The 19,259-nt window shown below is 45.4% G+C and overlaps 3 protein-coding genes across 4 annotated transcripts; all 3 read right to left on the bottom strand.

Moving 5' to 3' along the window:
* Nucleotides 1–4,521: 4,521 nt before the first annotated feature.
* On the bottom strand, nucleotides 4,522–8,405 carry LOC103647622 (CDP-diacylglycerol--serine O-phosphatidyltransferase 3). The gene is made up of 12 exons (XM_020549120.2): nucleotides 8,153–8,405; nucleotides 7,760–8,007; nucleotides 7,450–7,577; nucleotides 7,306–7,377; nucleotides 6,991–7,050; nucleotides 6,420–6,510; nucleotides 6,239–6,293; nucleotides 6,056–6,135; nucleotides 5,833–5,949; nucleotides 5,651–5,735; nucleotides 5,206–5,297; nucleotides 4,522–4,970 (listed from the first exon to the last, which is right to left on the bottom strand). Exons 1-12 carry the CDS (start codon nucleotides 8,403–8,405, stop codon nucleotides 4,638–4,640), a joined length of 1,614 nt encoding a protein of 537 aa, XP_020404709.1. The 3' UTR covers nucleotides 4,522–4,637.
* A 1,230-nt stretch (nucleotides 8,406–9,635) lies between these two features.
* Nucleotides 9,636–13,485, bottom strand: LOC100279523 (uncharacterized). 2 transcript variants are annotated; one of them, XM_008669568.3, is made up of 12 exons: nucleotides 13,123–13,485; nucleotides 12,549–12,614; nucleotides 12,377–12,441; nucleotides 12,171–12,283; nucleotides 11,261–11,330; nucleotides 11,082–11,158; nucleotides 10,914–10,975; nucleotides 10,683–10,814; nucleotides 10,544–10,597; nucleotides 10,121–10,186; nucleotides 9,955–10,029; nucleotides 9,636–9,854 (listed from the first exon to the last, which is right to left on the bottom strand). In XM_008669568.3, exons 1-12 carry the CDS (start codon nucleotides 13,285–13,287, stop codon nucleotides 9,804–9,806), a joined length of 996 nt encoding a protein of 331 aa, XP_008667790.1. In that variant the 5' UTR covers nucleotides 13,288–13,485; the 3' UTR covers nucleotides 9,636–9,803.
* A 1,268-nt stretch (nucleotides 13,486–14,753) lies between these two features.
* Nucleotides 14,754–15,825, bottom strand: LOC103647621 (uncharacterized). The gene is made up of 2 exons (XM_020549373.1): nucleotides 15,105–15,825; nucleotides 14,754–14,967 (listed from the first exon to the last, which is right to left on the bottom strand). The coding sequence occupies exons 1-2, from the start codon at nucleotides 15,808–15,810 to the stop codon at nucleotides 14,930–14,932; spliced, it is 744 nt and encodes a 247-aa protein (XP_020404962.1). The 5' UTR covers nucleotides 15,811–15,825; the 3' UTR covers nucleotides 14,754–14,929.
* Nucleotides 15,826–19,259: the final 3,434 nt, after the last annotated feature.

Below are 19,259 nucleotides of genomic sequence, written 5' to 3'. Positions count from 1 at the left end.
CGCCCGATTTTCAGAACAAATATGTTCCGAACATCACAAAAAATTAGGACGAGCCCGAATAGATGAAAATAAAAACGATGTCGCACTCACGACAGACGGCACAGATGCGATATTAAAATCGCGAGAGGCGAAGATTATTAAAATTTCGCATCCGTTTTACCCACTGATATTACGTGCTTAAATCCGTACTCGTTGTCGAGCGGAATATAAACACCTGGGGTGTTACACCCTCACCCCCCCTCTAGGCGACTTTCAACGCCCACGACCTGGTGATCCAGCTCAACAACGCGCCCGCGGGCGACGGTGTACACGCGACACGTGGTTTGCGTCGTTCGCGGCGTGGATTGCGGAGGCGGGCGGATTGTGGCGGCGTTGGCTGCGTGGTTTGCGAAGGTGTTTGGAAGCACGGCAGGGTTCGCGGGCGGGCGGGCAGAGGTAGGGGCGGTCTATAGTACTAACTTAATAGTTAGTAGAGATTAGGGGAAGCATTGAAAAGAAGTCAGTTCATTTTATGTTTGAGCGACAAATTGACTAACATATCGCAGGCTACTAAAGAACAGTTGCAGCAACAAATTCGCTTGAAAGCTTACCTTGGCTTGAGAAGCTGTGGTAGCCGTCGTTGCGTTGCAGCGAACCCCCGGCGGTATCCTGCCATCCGGTCCGAGTCAACCAAGCGGCTCTCCCTTCCTTCTTCCGCACCCGCTCGCTAGCTGAAACAACAGGCTATTAAAGAATGAACAGTTCCTTTTGTAGCTCCTCGTTTGTCATACTAAAAAGGTGTGACATACAATGTAACAATTTATATTTCTCCAATATCTAAGAAAGCATTCTACTCTTTGAAATAATACGTCTGAGATTGTGACAATAAAAAAACATGTGTTTAGAAAAAGATTTTGTATGATAAGAGTACTGAAACTGAACCTGTTGTTCGGTCTGTCCAGAGTCCTTGGCCACTCGTTTCCTTCTCTCGCGTGATTCAGCAAGAAGCTTTGGTCGTTCCCTTTCCTCTGCATAAGCACCAATAAACAACTGACCATACAGATAGGGGAGACGAGTTTCGCCATCAAGGAACTTAGGATTAGTTATTGACTGAGACACTGTTTAGTTAGTGGCCTTAGCCTCGAAGCTAAATATGATGATATGATAGGAATGCATCCTTGTGGTCAGAGTTCAAGCTCATAAAATAAACGTTCTACTAAACATATATTGATAATACCTCTGAGATTGTGACAATATATTGGTTCGAGTATGAACATGCTAATACATGTGTAGTATGAACATGCCACCAGACTGGATAATGCAGCACAAATATATTGAATAGGACCTGGCTTGATAGGAGTCGGTAGCAGCAGTAAAACGTTCTCAAACCAAAAACAATAAAAAAAACATGGTGAAAATGCAGATTCTATTCAGAAGACAAAAGTAGTGTTTCCTTTTGGCAGAAATCATGCTAGAATAATAAATAACCTACTTGATACTGAAAGTTTTAATTGCGTGATGAAAAGAATACTTAAAAATGAGAATCCTTGTCATATTTGGTCATAGATATTATCTGTTTTCTGCTTTTAATTTCATCAAAGTGAACGCATTCAAAGATAACTCGAAAGCCGGAGTTAATAAAGTAAAAGTTGAAAATGGAAATATAGAGTGAAACAAAGCACATGATCCATTACTGAATATTCATTGCATGCAGGATCCATTTACTGAATAAACAGTGATAAAAATGTTTCTTTCAGTAGTTAGTTGGCAGCACAGAATCCTCAAACAACATTGCTTTGACCAACCAGATTTCATCTGTCAGATTATCTTACTAACAAACAAATGGCATAAAAAACTGGATAGTTCAGATAGTACTATCTGAACTCTGAACTATGAACTCAGAACTAACATGTAGTTCAACTTATAATAGGAATATCTGAACTCAGAACCAATATTAGAATTAAAGCATGTATCATACTATTTGCAACTCAGAACTAACATGTAGTTCTAAATGATGCACTCATGAGCTATTTTCGACAATATAAGTATGCTTGCTAGCTGGAATCAAACAGTGATCATGTTGTCAGTAACAGTATTTTTTTAGGTGCATAGCTTGTTCTTCTCTTCTTCAAACAATGGATTTAAAATGGGATATATACATGATACATACATCTAATCTAAGCTATGCTTGCTAGTTGGAATCAAACAGTGATGATGTTGTCAGTAAAAGTATTTTTTAGGTGCATAGCTTGTTCTTCTCTTCTTCAGACAGTGGATTTAAAATGGGATACATGTATGTCTAAGCTAAGAGCTGAAATCTGATAAAAATGTTTCTTTCAGTAGTTTAATTGGCACCACAGAATCCTCAAACAACATTGCTCTGACCAACCAGATTTCATCAATCAGATTATCCTACTAACAAACAAATGGCATAAAAACTGGAAGGAGGCAGAGATGCAATAACCCATCTGAAAGAAGCAAGGGAAGGAAGAAAGGAAGGAAGGAATAAGTCCTCGACGCTTCGTCCCCTGCCTTCCTCCTCTCCACTTGACCAGGGAGAAAGCCAATGAACCATTCAGTTAGTAGCCTAGGCCTGGGGTTAAATCCATCCGTCCAACCCCACCGATCATGAAGCAACTACTGACTGAATGGCAGATCCTCATGCTTGCCTCTTCAGACACTCCTTGCGCTGTTCTGTTTGTTCTGCTGCCGACCAACTTCTGTGCTGCAGTTGACACACGAACCAAGGCCATGATAGAAGCAACACACAACTACACACGTACAGAGCAACAACTCAGCTGAACCCACGATCCTTTTTTTGTGTTCTTCAGGTGAAAGCTCATCATTTTTTCTTGAACTGTCAGCAAGTATAGTCTAACAAATACAACGAACAAATCTGTAGGAATTCTCTTTACAAGCTTTCAATTTCCCATTTATCCTCCCTCATAAACAACAGCCTCTTTCCCAATTCTACACCCCCCAAAAAACATAACTTATTTGTACGAGCTCTGTACCATGCCATGACCGCGCACTTACTGACTGACGGCGTCGCCACGGCCAATGGCGGACCGGACACCAGATCCACGACGTCTTGTCCTGCGCGCCAGGGTCACCCCGCGCGGATCCGCTTCTTGGGCGGCAGGGCGCGGAACACGGTGGTGAGATCGCGCGACAAAGAAGAAGGTCCGGCGAGACGACGCCGCGGAGGAGGGCGGGGACGGCCTGCTGCGCTTGTTGGCGGGGACGGCCTGCTGCGCTTGTTCTGCTGCGCGTTGCGGGTTGCGGGAGGGGATTCGCGGCGGGAGGTTCGCAGCGGGCGGGTTTCGCCGGCCTGCTGCGCGTTGCGGGTTGCGGGAGGGGTTCGCGGCGGGCGGGTTTCGCGGAGGGGCTCGGCGTATCGCGGCACGCGTGCGGGGGTGGGCGGGGGCGGGCGGGGCGCTTCGCGGCGTACGGTTCGCGGCGGGCGGATTGATCGGGCGGGCGGTTGTTAGGCGGGGGCAGTCTACACTAACGTCTTAATAGTTAGTACAGATATAGAGCTCATTAACACCCCCTATCAACATCTCTTTTCTTTATCAACCATCAAAATTGTGGTGACCTTTTTTTCCCTTAGAAGATAAGAGATCTTCGAGAGCTCCCTACAAAATGACTCGTAAAAATCAGTTTTAAGAAGCATCTCATAAATTATTGGGAGTAGATTTTAACTCTTTCCCCTCAAAAGTGAATAAAAATGTAAACTAGTCCAGATCATCCTTAGGCCCACGTTTATTGTTTTATGGGTGTATTTTTTTTTCTTTCACGGCTTTGATCCTTGCCAAACAGCCCAACCTACACCGCCATCAGATGTTGCTAGTGGTACATAGGCAGTCGTGGCCGACGAGCTTTGATCTTCGCCCAACAACCCAACCTACGCCGCCGCCATCAGAGGTTGCTAGTGGTGCGTAGGCAGCCTCGGCCGACAAGGGAGGACCAACAGCAAGGCCAAGCAGCAAGCAGCAACAGAGGGCTGACCGACGATGAAGGTCCAATAGAGGGTTGTGCGGTGGTAGATGTCGGATAGCGGGAGACCGCTATCGACAGTGGACGATGAGCTTACGCGGGCAGCGATGAATTGTGTTTCTAGAGACTAAAAAAATCTCACTTTTGTAGCTACAAACGAGAGAGTTTTAAGAACTACGAAAAATTAAGAGCACTTTAGAGAAAAATGTTAGAGACATGTTTTTGTATTTTTTTTTCTAAAATAACTTGATTTAGGAAAGACTTTTAAGAACCTATTGGAGATGCTCTCACAGAGCGCAACATACCAACCGAAAATTGTGGATCAACGGCCACTCAGAATTGGTCCAACACTGGAGTGTTAGATGGTCATGGTCTGACGGTCATAAAAAATGGGGTTACAAATACTCCAACCGGCACATAATAGATTAACTAGATACATGCCCGTGCGTTGCAACGGAACCAATATAATAAAATACATTGATATGAAAAACACTAATTTTCAGTTATCTATGGTCATTGTACTTTTGTTATTGGATGAATGGCAAAAGTACATGCTATTGAATGAATGGCAAAACCAATACATAGGCATATGGCTGATCAAATCAAACCAAGCATTATGGAACCAAGAAACCCCTAAAAATTATAAACTTAATATTAGATCAATAGTAGGTGGCAGATCGCCAGATCAACACCCCATTGTCGTCCTCGTCAGAATGCGTGAAGAGCAGACATGTCGTCGTGCTGTCCATGGAGACAAATGAAGCTAAAAGAATAGAATAGGATTCAGCGAGCACGGAAAGATCCTTTAGAGGAAAAAAGGTCGGTGCCTGGTGCTGTAGCCTCCCTCTAGTACTGCTTCCTTTCAGAGTTTTAGTCAAAAAACACACAGTTGTTTTTTCTTTCTGCTTTGTGTTGCTTTCGGCGAAAGAATCGTTTCGTTGGGCGAAACATCGTGAGATCAAATTCAGACGTCGCCATTTTCCTCGACCAACCTTGCATCAAAAGTTGAGCTTGTAAACAACAACGAGAGTTTGCGTATCATGCAACAAACAAAACGACTGTTTATATCATAGCTAACAGAACTGTAGCCGGTGGCATAACAGATTCAGGAACAAAAATGGGGGAGGAATGAAGGTCATATCTATATAGTGACAAAATTATGACAAGAGTAACCATTCATGAAATGGAGAAACCATGTTTGTGTTAATGTATTGTCAATAAACATACCTTACCCATGATGCTTCGTTGGCGGCTCAGTCCGACCCATTCATACGTTTTGCCATCAAAGTAACGGACTGTGTGCATTCCTGCCCAAATACCTGTATCAAAAATAGAAGTGTTTCAGTAGAAAGAATAGAATTATCAGTGCTAAACAATGTCACAAAAGCCAGCAATTCTTCTTGGATTCCCAATGCCATGAGTATTGAACAAGTGACATAACATTAAATGTTATAGTCAAATAATGCGATGTCAGATGTATGTCAAAGATGTTTTATTTTCCTTTCCGACTTAAGGATATAATTGATAGAATCTTATGCAAAGAAACTGTATAAAATCAAGCAAGTGGAGAACATGTGGACTGCTTACTTCTAACTTATTGCAGATCACATTAATGTAAGCAAGGTAACTGAATGTATGAGACATGAACATTAATTATCTCCAAAGGTCTCACCAAACCAATTGCAGATCAAGATATCCAAAATAATGCTATCCCACCAGCACTCATTAAAGTTTGGCAACATATGTCTGAAAGTTAGCTGCAAAATGTCATAGTAAGCATTCTTCCTTGCCAAAAAGATGACATGAATGAAAAAATATCTTTGAAGTCGTTCCAATAGTACACCCAGATCTAACCTCCATTAGCTCAAAGCCGATCGACAAGACCCAAAGTAGAAGTTGATTTCGTATCATCACAGCTTTGCCAAACCACCCAAGGATATGGGCAACAACAAATTCATCAAACAATGTCTCCTACACATAGATCAGACAGTCTAGATTTAATAGAGCAATAGCAATGATGAGAAGCAGAGCATGTGCGTCTTCATAGAGTAGGAAGGTTCATACAGAAAAATCATACATAAATATTTATGAACTTGTTTTTAGGGTTTTCTGGAACATACAAACGGCAATCAGCTCCATAAGATCTCTCTGGCAATTCTGCATTGGAAAGACAAAAGGTTTATTATCACCACCGTCTTTTTTAAAAAAAGAAAGAAATATATTACATTTCTTGTGAAACTATTTGGCGCAGAAATTTTACCAACTCCAAGATCAGGGTGGAGGAGTTTCATGAACTGGCGAGCATCGTCACGATTCTGGGAAATGAGAAACAGATAAGAACCAGTATGCCCTTCGGACTGAGTTGCCAAAACTAATAAAATCATCGCCAACAACGACAACAGAACATTATACGTCCAACTGAAACCCCACATCTGGCTAACCTGGAAAAGGAGGAAGGTAAGAGCAACGAGGTAAACGACAGCCAGTCCATGTACCAGGCGCCAGACAGCAGGGTGGGGCCTAATAAGTATTCTGTGACAAAATTGCCAGGAGCACTGAATCAGTACAGCAGATTTATGGGAGCTGAAATGGCTATGGATTATCAGTAAAGCACTACTGCGATTTATGGGAGCTGGAAATGGGTATAGAATGAACGACTGGTGATGCAACATTGCGAAGACAGGAATATAAGGAGCAGAATCTTGCAGCAAGCACAGGCAGGTAGTGAAGATGCCATTGGCACCGTGTGTCCCTATGGGCAATTTGTCAATTGCTACATGAAAATAGCATCATCCACATATGCACAAAAACTTCTGCGGCTTCAGCACCAACCGCCAATTGACAAACAAGATGCAACTCCACTGATAAAGCTCCTATGTTCGAGTCGCGTTTTTTTGAACGAGTAGAAACTGACAGTGCCTGTTTTTATTGATATAGAAGAAAAATACAAACATACAGCCATAAGAGGCAATCTTATCTACAAGAGAGAGAAAAGATAGGAAATTTACTCACGTTGAAGGTGCCTGAAGCGTGCAGTAGGCAAGGAAGGATGCAATCATAGCCCAGACACCCCTGGAAGGTTTCGGTAAGAAGATGAGTCAGCAGCAAAGCATCACTCTCACTCTCCAATCATTGTGCAATGCTGTGAAGGTAAAAAACAGCTCGAGTCCAAAAAGGCAGCATCAGAACGGAACGAGCAGAGCAGTGGCCTGATCATCCTTTTTCCGTTCGAAACACGTGAAAAGTAGCGTGCGTGTTCCTTCTTTTCTTTATTCCTACTTTTGAAACAAAAGTCATAATTAAATCCTGACGACGATTCAGCCATACCTCTTGATTGATGTCAAGCTACTGTGAGCAGCAGCGCCTTCAGGATCGAGTGCTCCACTTGCCCAGCTGAAAGGCAAGAACAGTTAGTTGAATGTATGCGAGAAAGCTCAAAGGAAACGCCCCCACATTTGGTCAGTACGGTACGGTTGGTATGGCATCCACCGCTGTGCCCAGTCTCGAGGAGCAGTTGCAGGATCTCGCCATGCCAAAACAATCAGAGCATCAGGGGGAGGCGATCGATCCACCCACTCGCTCAGATGAGTCCCTTGTTCCTGCAGCAAAGGCGCATCACGAATTTGTTAAATGCGAGCATGCAGATGTGATGCGTCGCCATACCGCTATCTCATGGAGTGAGGAAGGAAGAGAGACAGAGCACATCTATGTCTGCTTGGAGAAGGAGGGCCCCGCGGCGGAGGCAGAGGACGACGAGGTCTTGATGCGGAAGATCATGTACGTCAGCGGGAGCACCACGCCGCTCATCATGATCGCTGCCCCCACCAGTCGAGCTGTACTGCGGCAGACGAGCAGCGTAGGGCGCCGCCGTGCTGGGACCGGCCGAAGGGTAAGCCGTCACCGGTTCGCCCCCCTTGCCTGGCTTGCCTGCCGCGGGTGGGTAGCCGGATGAGGGCGGGTAAGCAGCGTCGGCCTTGCCGCCGGCGGGCAGGTAGGCGCCGTATGGAGGTGGGTACGCGTCGGCCTTGGCTGCCGGCGGGTATGCGGTGGCAGGGGGGCGTACGCGTCGGCCTTGCCTGAAGGAGGCGGGTACGCGGCGGGAGGCGGGTAGGCATCAGCCTTGCCTGAAGGAGGCGGGTACGTGGCGGTCGGTGGAGGCTGGGCGTAGGCGGACTGGGCGGCGGGGCGGGGGCGTAGCCGTTGGCGACCTCGCCGAGCTTGTACGAGAGGTTGAGGACTCCCTGGGGCTTGCCGGAGGAGATCTTGCGCACCTGGTAGGCGACGAACTTGGCGGGGACGGGGCCGTCGGGGGCGCCGGAGAGGAGCTCGGACAGCGGGATGTGGACCTCGCCGACGTCGCGGTCGCAGAGGGCGCGCTCGGCGCGGAGGAGGACATGGAGGGAGGAAGGCACCACGCCGCTCATCATGATCGCTGCCCCCACCAGGTACCTCACCGGCGAAGGCGCCCCCACCTCCAAACATCGATACTCGACGGCAAGCGGGGGAGGAAGGCAGGCGCGGCTAGGGTTGGCAGCGTGGTGTCGTCAGCGACGCCCGTGTATGGCTCGCGACCCTGAGGGTCCAAGGTGACGCTCTCTGGCTAGTTCGCGCATCGTCGTCCTCCTTCTCCTCACAGCCCGGGGTTGAAGCAGACGGCTGGGGGTGCGACGGTCTTGAAAAACTTTGAAATCTTGTAACGCGGACGCGGGATACCCGGAGGGCAAGGCCGCCTGCGCGCCCGGTCCGGCCCACCGCCGCCGCCGCGGCACCACAGCGCGCAGCGTACACGACGCGCGGTCACGGCCAGCCCCACCAAAGAAGAACACGCGCGCTTCACGAGGCAGAGCAGTAATTGAAAGCAGGTGACTCGGCGAACCGTGACGTCCAATCCGCCGTACGCCGGGACCCACAGGACCTCTGCCCCACGCACCGCTCCCTCTGGACTCGCCTTTTGTTTTTCTTTTTCGCCACCTCCGTCTTCTCCCCTTCCCTTCAACTCTTCCCAGCTCGAGCCTCGAGCTGCTCTCGCCGGCGGAGCGCACCTGCGCCCCGGGTGAGAGGAAGGCAGGATGGCGAAGCCCGCCGCCGCTGAGCCATTCTCCATACGGTAAGCGCGCGCGTTTTTCTCCATTTTTCCCGGCTCGAGCTTCTGTTTCGTCTTCTGACAGTTTGGCATGGCTGCTGTGTTTTGACACGAGCGGGGGTGTTCCCTAGCGTACGTGGCTGACCTGTTCGACTGAATGCGAAGGGGTTACGCCATGAGGATGCGGGCTGTCGACGCGGCCGAGTGCTACCCGTTCGTCGGTGGCTGCTGCAGCGAAGGGGAGGGAGAACTGCCGCCGCGGTTCCCGCAGATGGACCCGAAGCCGCTGCCACGGTGGTGGAAGCACGAGCTCGCGGCGGGGCAGGCTCAGCTTTTGGCTGGCGCCAAGGGCGGAGAGGCTGCGGCAGCCGGCTACCGCGGCGGTGGGCTGCGGAAGGGGACCAAGAGGAAGGCGGGGGGGGGGGGGGGGGGAGGGAGGGGATGGGGGCGGACCTGAGCGGGGTGAGCGGGGGCCACGGAGGCGGGGGCGGGGGCACGGTCTACAATTGGCTCTTAATAGTTGTAGAGGTAGTACTCTTGCCCCTTTAATAGTTAAAGCAACATATTTGGAGTGTGAGAAAGAGGCTTTACCTAGTACTCTATGCAGGACATGTTTGCAAACAACAGTAATAATTTATGCTATTCAAATCGTCACTTGTGCCATTCTCATATTCTTGAGTGCTGGTAATTTCGGACATCCAAAGTACAAAATAATTTAACTCTCTATGTATGATGTTCCATGCTAATCCCCATGGATTGTGTAGCGTTCCCACTTCTTCGTTGGGTCATAGATCTGTAAGGTAATTTGAGTCATTAGTGAATGAACATAAACTGTTGATAAACATATCCCTATCCACACAGTTGATGAAAGAAGATGAAGAAAATTGCCGAACCTCCCATCTTGAGGCTGGGAATATATGCTTATTTTTCTCATACCAATGCCTCTCTACAACTTTCCCCGCGTGGGACTGCAGTGAGCCAGTGACCAAGCATTTGTTAGAATGCAGCATATCAATGGAAAACTAGACTATAAATAAGACATTACGAAACGTCAATCACCTCATCCTTTTCTTTTGTTGCGTCGGCAATGGTACGAACATCCTCATGAACGTCAAAATGGAAAAGCTGTCAACAAAAATCAGTGTCATTAAATGTTTAAACTCTAATGCCATGAAGAAATAATCCATCTGGAATAACAAAAAGGATCTCTTAGCATCTGTAAGCAACTACAATTACGAAATCATTTGGTTTCAGCTCCAATATTCTTAAAATTGCGAATTAATGAGGTTAAAGAAAGAAGAAACTGCTAGTCTTCTGTGATGAAACGATAACAGTGATCAGTTAAGCCAAGTATTACATGGTGGAAACACCAATGGAAAAAAGAACTGCACAGTTGTTTATAAAAAAAACTAGGAAAAACTTCACAACAAACAACATGTTTTGAGCAGAATATATACACATCACAAAAGAAAGAAGAATTACTGGTCCACTCTTGCCCCTTGCTTTGTTGATAATTAATTCATAAAAGCTGTGTTGCTGTCAAACAAATGAGAGAACATGGAATCAGAAAAAGGTTGAACTTCAACAGAACTTTGTAGATTACAAGAGAATGAACACATACATGAGGGATGATAAGATCTTCCTTCACATAAAGTAGATTCTCAACTGAAGTTGTCCGTACTTCACGGAATTCAGGGGCAAGCTGCTGTTGAACAGCCCTTAGAAATTCTCCAATGGTGTCACCTTTACGGACCTGGCATCGTAGTAGGCTTTGTTTTCATTGTACAGTCCACAGATCAAAAGCTTAAAACGGGCAAATAAGAAGCAAGTTCACAATTGGTTAGAAATTAACCTGGATTGCTCTTCTGTGCCCAGTCCCATCCCAGTAACTGTAAGTAATTGAAAGAGGTTCATCTGGAATGTGATAAAATGCTTAATCAGTTAGGAAGAAATTTTATCAAAAAATTGTGACTCAGTGGATTGATTAAAGGTGAATAGTTCTATCAGAATGTGGCAGTACTTTTAATCAATTCCTGCTCATGCGACCACTGCTTCTTCAGTCGTTCTCGTTCTGCTTGTTCCTCTGCCTCCCTTTCTCTGAAGGATCACTCTTAGCAAATAGCTTGCAGGTCAAACAAAGTATGGAAATGGAGAATCAATCAACACTCCAAGGTGGTAGTCATAAGCTAACAGAAATACCTATCAGGTAGAAAACTTGTCTCCACAGTTGGATCCTTCCCAAGTTTGGCAGGGCCATTTTTCTTGGTTTCTTCTGTTCAGAAAAGCAAGGATATGTTCATATTAAGAGTGCTTCTATTATTCTTCAGTAACTTCAAGTAATAATAGTTTAAAAGTCAAGACACTGAGAAACATTGCTGTTGGCACTGGGCAAGGGTCAAGACATTCTACGGAAAGCCCTGTGCAAGACCTATTTAATTCACTCTGGTGTTTCTCTACAGGTAAACTATACATGAAATGAACTAAATAGCAGGATCATGAAGACAACAAGGTTATTGCCACAGTTGCATCAATAAAACTCCATTTCATTACCAATTTAACAACTCAAGCAAAAGTTTAAAGCAAACGATTGCAACAGAAGTAAGATCTCGAAGCCAAGATTGTAACACAACAGGAAAAAGAAACATAAAACAGTGCATCACAAAACAAAATGTTGAATTTGATAAGCATGATGCAAAACACAATTATCAGAAGTAAGATCTCGAAGCCAAGATTGTAACACAACAGGAAAAATAAACACATAAAACAGTGCATCACAAAACAAAATGTTGAATTTGATAAGCATGATGCAAAAAACAATTATCAGAAGCAAACTAGTACACGACCAAAGAATATACAGATGTGCTATATTTAGTATTGTTCATAAACTACGTCTCGACTATGGTAACAAATGAAATATGAAACCATAAGCTGCAATCAGCCCACACAAGTGGGGAATAATGAAACAAAGCAAAAAAAAAACTTGGTCAATGCAACAAAGAGAGACATGTGCAATACGCCCAAAAAATGAACAGATCTGCTTGAGATGGACATAAATGAGGTAAGAAAACAATAAAATAATAAGAGTACAGATAGGTTAGAAGCAGCTTACGATTCTCAAAATCATCTTCGTCACTTCCATTCTCAATGTCATCACAGAAAGATAAGCGTGGATCACTCTTCACTCTCCTCTTTTTCCTTTTCTGCATTTGCAATTCTTCTTCTCTGAAACACACATAACATCATTGTTTGTCTGGGGGAAAGGAATGCAAAGGTACTTATGATTTTACCAGGCTTCAATTGAAAGTTCGAACTCACTCTTGTTGCAGCTTTTGAAGTTTCTCTTTCTCTTCCTCCTCAATCTTGGTTCGAATGTTAACCCTCTACTAGGACAGAAGAACAATATATTAGATGGAAAATCCCAGTTTTCAACAAATGAGCCGGCTGATAAAGTGATAATGATGTATGTATGAATGAATTGGCCAATTACCTTCTCGACATACTGCTCCCTGGTGACGAGACCAACTGTTTCCTTCTTAAATGCAGTCTCAAGAATCTGAATGTAGCAGCAATTAACATTAGCTTAATAAAAGTCAAGGGTATACACGAGCTACAGTAACAGCTTACTTACAGAAACTCAAATAATAATTAAACGAGCGAAGAGGTCTATACATGTTTTACAAATTAAATGACATAAATCAGCCAAAACGACATCAAACACACACACACACAAACAAACATATCCATTGGTCACTTCAGTAACAAAACTGATGAGTGGAAAAGGACTCGAAAGTGAATCGTTAATGGGTAACTAAACAGACGACAAATCTCAAGCTGGTTTTGCTAAATCACAAGTAGGGCTAGCTATCCAGTTAAAATTACAGGTGATTACAACGAAAAAGAGACGAATCCTAAACGACCGTGGCGACAAGCGAGTCAGTACCTTGTCCCTTGCTCGTAGCTTGCTGGGCAATTACAACGCATCGACAGGATTAAAAGAATTCGGTAGCGAGACCCGTAGAGGAGCGGAGGAAAGCGAAGCGCGCGGCCGTGACGGCGATTACCTCGGAGGTGCTGGAGCCGAACTGGAGGAGGCCGGGCTGCCCGTCCGCGGACTTGTTCTTGAGCTCCTCGATCTTGCGGCGCTCCGCCTCGCGCTGCTTCTCCAGCCGCCGGATCTTCACCGCGTCCTGCGCCGTCCCCACGTACCCATCGCCGAAACCCGACATCCTCCTAGGTCAGAGCGGGGTTGCCAGTTGCCAACTGCGGTGAAACTTGCAGCGGCCGCCGGCCGGTCGGAGGGTGGAGAAAGAACCGGGGATTTGTCCCTGTACCTACAACTGCGGCCTGCAGCGGCGCCGGGCGACCGCCGGGGTGCTTAGGTACGTGGGCCTAACCGACTTAGAATTCTTCACCTTGATTAAGTTGGGCCACGTCTTATTGAGGCCCATAACAGCCCAACGGGTAACAGGCGAGTTCCTCGACGTCGAATTTGCACTCATTTTGGTTTCATTCCGAGCAAAGGTTACGCTTATTCATTTGGTTTCAACTGTTTGAGAGCGCGTGCTAGTATGAGGTGAACTTCATGATGTGGCCTGTGTACTACTGTAGCCTGTGGGGGAAACAAATACGTGCTTGAACAGAAGGAGGGGGGGGGGGGGGGGGGGGGGGGGGGGTCAAAACCCGCATCACCTGCCCACCAGACAGCCAGGTAAAACGATTCAAGGATTTAAACTACTACTGTCGAGAATGACAGAAACAGGAGAAATTTAACCGCCATACAATACGCGATGTATGTTAACAGGCCAGACCTACATTGGATATAGGGAAGTATTTGTCCTGCTCGAATTCGTATTTTGGACAAATATAAAAACAGTATTAAAAAACAGAAAAAAAATGAAAACGGTTTAGGCTATATCCCGGCCGTTTTCTCGTAGTAATATGAGATTATATCGTATTCAAATACGGTATTTATGTCGTTAGTGGGCCTATTGTCATGCCCACATGGTGTATCCATATTTCTATTTGCAAATTATATCTTGTATTTCTATATACAAAATTATAGAATGACAAAGACATAGAGAAGAATGACCAGGAACATGATGATGAAGAGAAATAATACATTGACGATGATCCTAATATCATGGATAATTATACTGAGCTTTGAACTATAGTTGTAGAGTATTACTTTTAGTTTGAATTATTATGTCATGTGTGGTTGACTTTTGTGAACTACAAGTGTGCTTGTGCAATTGTGGGCGTGTATTTAATTATTTACATATTGATATTGGCTTGTTTCATGTTTTATAAACCTATTATTAATATGTCGTTATGTACTTATCTTACCCATATTAATATATTGTACGTTACCATATATTTGTTGTTCATTGATGAGACTATGTATGATATAGACGATGTTTTCATTTTATCTTCCTGATTTTCAACGGTTACCACTGCATTTCTGTTCGGGTTAGTTCGTTTTCGTTATCACGCACATTCCGTGTTCGATTCCGTTTCCGACAATACCTTACTTGTTTCAATTAAAATGTAAAAATGAAAACAAGAAAGGGTTTATCCCGATAGATTCCGTTCGTGTTTACGACGCTAGTTGGATATAATAGGCTCTAGATTATAGGCTATTTTATTTAAGTCAAATTTCTTTGGTTTCGACTATATTTATTTGAGCTTATGCATATCGATGTATTATTTCTCTTCAAAATGGTTAGAGTGAAAAAGATTGTTCAAGAATAAACCTAAAATTTGAACGGATGGAGCACTACAAACTATAAAAACATAAATTATTCTGAATCTTGTTGCCAGTAGACAACAGGCGACGGCAGGCATAGGCGAAGAATTCAGCTCCTTGACGAATCAGATAGCTCCTGATCCATTTTGGCTTCCACGAGGAGCTGCAACACAGGCACAGCAGCACAGTGATCAGTCTTGAGACATGAGATGTCACTTAGCAACCGTAGCACGAGAAGCAACGATCAAAGCTGAAGAAAAAAAATACTAGTATTCTGAAACGATGCAGAGTAATCGGTACCTGCATGTTTCTCGGGACGATGATGTCTAGCAGCGGCCTCCTTTCGCTTGGCCATCCTCCTGCTCCTCCGCTCCCTGGCCTCGACCGCCGCCGCTTGGTCGCCAGCGCCGAGTGCCTCCTGGTCCTGGGCGGGCAGGCGAACCTGATGCCTGCTCGGCACAGAGGAGGAAGCCGCCCCAGAGGCCTGCAGAGCCATCCCCTCCACTGGGCCCAAACTCGCCCGTCCATCTCCCACCATCTCTTCAACGAGACCGTCGAGAAAGATTTTGTCGAGGGTCCACTGGTCGAGGACGCCGGCCTCCAGGAGGAACTCCTCGAAGCTCTTGTCGCCCGGCACCCGCGGCGGCTGCGCCTGGGGCGAGCCGCCAGCTGCTGGAGACGCCGTCGCCGGTATACCAGGGCGCTGCGCTGGAGGCGCCCAGGCCCATCTTGTCTGTCCACCAGGTTGCTGCACGGGAGGCGCCCAGGCCCAGCTCCCGGGCATGGTCGTCCTGCGGGGTTGGTTCTCCGGCTGTAAAGTCTGTGGCCCTATGGCCGGCGGCACCAGCGTGTCGGCAGTAGGATGGCGGCCTAGCTGCGGAGCCCTTGCACCGGTAGAAGGACCGCATTGGCTGATGTTGGCCGGAGCCGGAAAAGACGGCGTGAAGTGGCCCGACGGGTTGCTTGGACGAGCCATGTTTCCTTCTGAATCTCCTGGATGCACCATGTCTCTCTCCGGATTTGAGACCTGCTCCGACGCCCCCCCCCCCCCCCCAAAAAAAAAAACACACACACACAAAAGCAAAATAAATAAAACAACGAATGGAAGATCGAGAGACATTCTTCAAAATTCTCCGTTCATGAATCATGGCAGGTAAGGGCAGCTCCAGCGTGCACGCGAAACAAACACAAGCAAGAGAGGAACAGCTAAAAAAAATCATATATATACACTGGAGCAACCGAACCATGCGCGTGTCGCGCTTGCTGTTTCCGGTTTGACGCAAGAGCATTCTATTAGTTTCACTTGATGATATGCAAAAGAGAAAGCAGATGAGCTCTGATCTCTACTTGTCTATTGTTTGATGCGGGTCAAAAACGAACTGCACAGAGCAATGCTCCTTACCTTGCAAACGAATGGAATGGCTGTATTCGTGGCCTGACACGTACAGCTCGGTTCGAGGCCACACTAGGGCCGGAGCTGGAGCTGCTCTAATAGCATTTTCGCCGGATCAGTTATCCTCTGCCCTGTCTATTAGATCACAGTAGATCTTCTATCAGATATTTTATCTTTTTTATCTTTAGAAGATCTTCTAAATCTACCACTAAAGAAAAAGGAGTCTTATATGTTGTATCCTCCTCAGTGGCAGTGGCGAAATTATAACACAATTAAGTAGGGCATGTTTGATCTTATGGCTATATAAGATTTTTTTTTCTAGGGTGCATATATGCATATATGTTATAGAATTCATATTTTTAGGGGTGCATTTACACCCTGTTGGTGCCGATCTAGACGACAATCACTACGATGAGTACCGGCGGTGGTGCTCTATGCAAAGGCGCGGACGATCCGCGACCTGGCGCAGAGGCTAGGGTTTCTGCCTGACGAGTCGGACGGTCCGCGTGTGCGCTGAGTCAATGGAGTTTGCCAACAGCACCTGGATCTCGCTCCCGGGAGGGACTCCGTCAGAAGGAGAGATCCTACGGTTTGTCTTGGGATCGGCAGGCCACCCAAGACGGCTCTAAACGACGTAGAGCCGGAGAGAGATGAAGATTAGAGAAAGAAGTCTATATTACTGTCTACTCCTAGGGCGAAAAATAAAGAACGGAAGATAAATTGATTGTTTGATCGATTGTTGGTTTTTCAATCGGTCATACCCCTTCAAATATATAAGGCGCCCCTTCAAATATATAAGGCGGGAGGTCTAGACCCTTTCCTAGGCGTTCTCCAACAGCTCCCAAGGGATTAGAGGACTAAACACGTGAGAAGAAGGAGTTTTAACCGTCTGATCTGATCTATTCGTGGATCGTTCGCGCTTGAGGGCGGACCGTCCGTGGTCCGGACCGTCCGGACCTCAGGGCCGGACCTCAACACACCCTCTAACTATAACCTAGATTTGCCCCTGATCCTCCTTCCATCTTATAGAATGTATGAGGCTCTTCCTAGTTTCCAATCAGTCAACGTACTCCGGTGAATCACAATTCCAAGCAACGGGACTGGACTAACACGAAAGATGAAAGGATTGTATGTACATGTATACCTTTATGAGTTCTACACTTTGTTTGAGTCAATAATAGTCTATGAGTTTGTATACTTGTGCACGCGTGGTTAATGCGTTTTGTTGACATCGTTGAGTGCAACAACAAAATAGGATTGGTTTTGGGTGGGCAACTACCGGTCACGTACAACTCCACCACTAAACCTTCTCACCATCGTACCGCTAAGCAGCTTAAGGATCGATGATCCACAAGCAAACAAAACATCAATCTCTTCAACAATATCTACAACCACTTGTTCACGAACCAGTCGAGTGATCAGATGATGTGACCTAGTCGAGTGGATCAAATGATGTTATGTTGCTCAAAGCGACAAAGAAGAGCTTCCACAACGAGTTCGATGAGACATGTGGCATTAGTAATGTCAATGTGACCTGACCCCTGATTCTCGGCAGGGAATTCTTCCATTAAGGGACAGAAATGGGAAAGTTTATTCCCACATGGAGATGTAAATGGGGAAAAATTATCTCCTGATGGGTAAACCGGGAAGCATTCACCATCCATGTTCCCCGTGGGGATTAAACCCGCATGTAGCGATGTTTCCGTGTAATAGTTAATGATAAAAATAAATAATTACCTTGTCAAGAGATCATTTATCGTATAAATGTGTTCATTTTGATGTACACATAATGATTTATTACATATGACAATGTGTATAAGTGACAATGTTTTGCATTAATAACAAAGAAAGTACATCCTAGTTATAATTTAAGAAACGGGGATCCCCGTCGAGGATGTGTCCTTGCTGTAACACCCTGGTGTTACGGTATCTAAAACATTGGTATGTCATCATCTACACTTTCCATTAAACGAACTTGCTTGATCTACCTAGAATGCATTCACTAGGTCAAAAACTTGCAATGAGTGTGATGTCGTGTGTTGAGTATAGGACTTAGGTTGAGAACCTTGCTTGGTATTGTGGATAAACAAAACAACTCCTAAACTAAGGACATTTTGAACATGAGCTTCATATACTAAAGTTGGATTGGGTACTAAGGAGTAGCTTGGCTTTTAGGATTATGGATTGAGGTCATGAATCACTTGAAGAAAAGGGACCACATTTGAAACCCCAAACTTGCCCCAAAAGTGGAATTAAAAATCTAGAGAGAATTGGGCAAAAGTTGAAGTACCAAAGTTGTAGAGCTTGGAAAAGTGAACAACTTTCCTATTTGGATATTTCCAAATTGTGTGGAAATAATTGGAGTAATTTGCAAAGGTTCAGTGTTGAATCAAATTTGAGAAGCTGAATATAATAGCAATTAGTCAACTTTGGACCTTTGTAACTTCTGATCTATAAATATTTTGAAGATGGTCATTATAACAACATTATAGAGCTATATGAGGAGTATAAGTTTTGTTAAGTTACCTAGCCTAACACTGTTTGAACTTAGAGAAAAACTGGTCTAAAATAAAGCTGTCATAAATTTTAGATTTCAGACTTAGTGAAATTCAGTGTCTGAATTTCAACATTTGGAGCAATCTTTGGGCTATTGTAGTTTGGAATTGAAAGGGAAATGTGCCCTTGGGTCATTTCTAAGTATTTTGGTGATTGAGTGACAACACAAGTGCTTAAATGTAAATCAATGCCCATGGTTGAACAAAGTGCAAATCTGCAGCAAAGGTATGTTTCTAAGTCTTAGTACATTGGTTTTGTGTACTAATATATTTGTCTAAGTGTTAGAAACAGATATAAGAAGAGAAGAGAAGACTTGGCTGTGTACAGCCAAGGGGCTGTTTCGGTCTGGGGCACCGGACTGTCCGGTGGTGCACCGGACAGTGTCCGGTGCGCCAGGCTCCCTCGGCCGAAGAGCCCGCTCTCGGGAATTTGCTGACGGCGTACGGCTAAAATTCACCGGACTGTCCGGTGTGCACCGGACTGTCCGGTGTGCACCGGACTGTCCG

This window comes from Zea mays, chromosome 2 (assembly GCF_902167145.1).
Source record: "Zea mays cultivar B73 chromosome 2, Zm-B73-REFERENCE-NAM-5.0, whole genome shotgun sequence".
Classification (NCBI taxonomy): domain Eukaryota; kingdom Viridiplantae; phylum Streptophyta; class Magnoliopsida; order Poales; family Poaceae; genus Zea; species Zea mays.
Note: the sequence above shows the minus strand (reverse complement) of the source record. Positions and strands in the feature narration are given on the sequence as shown.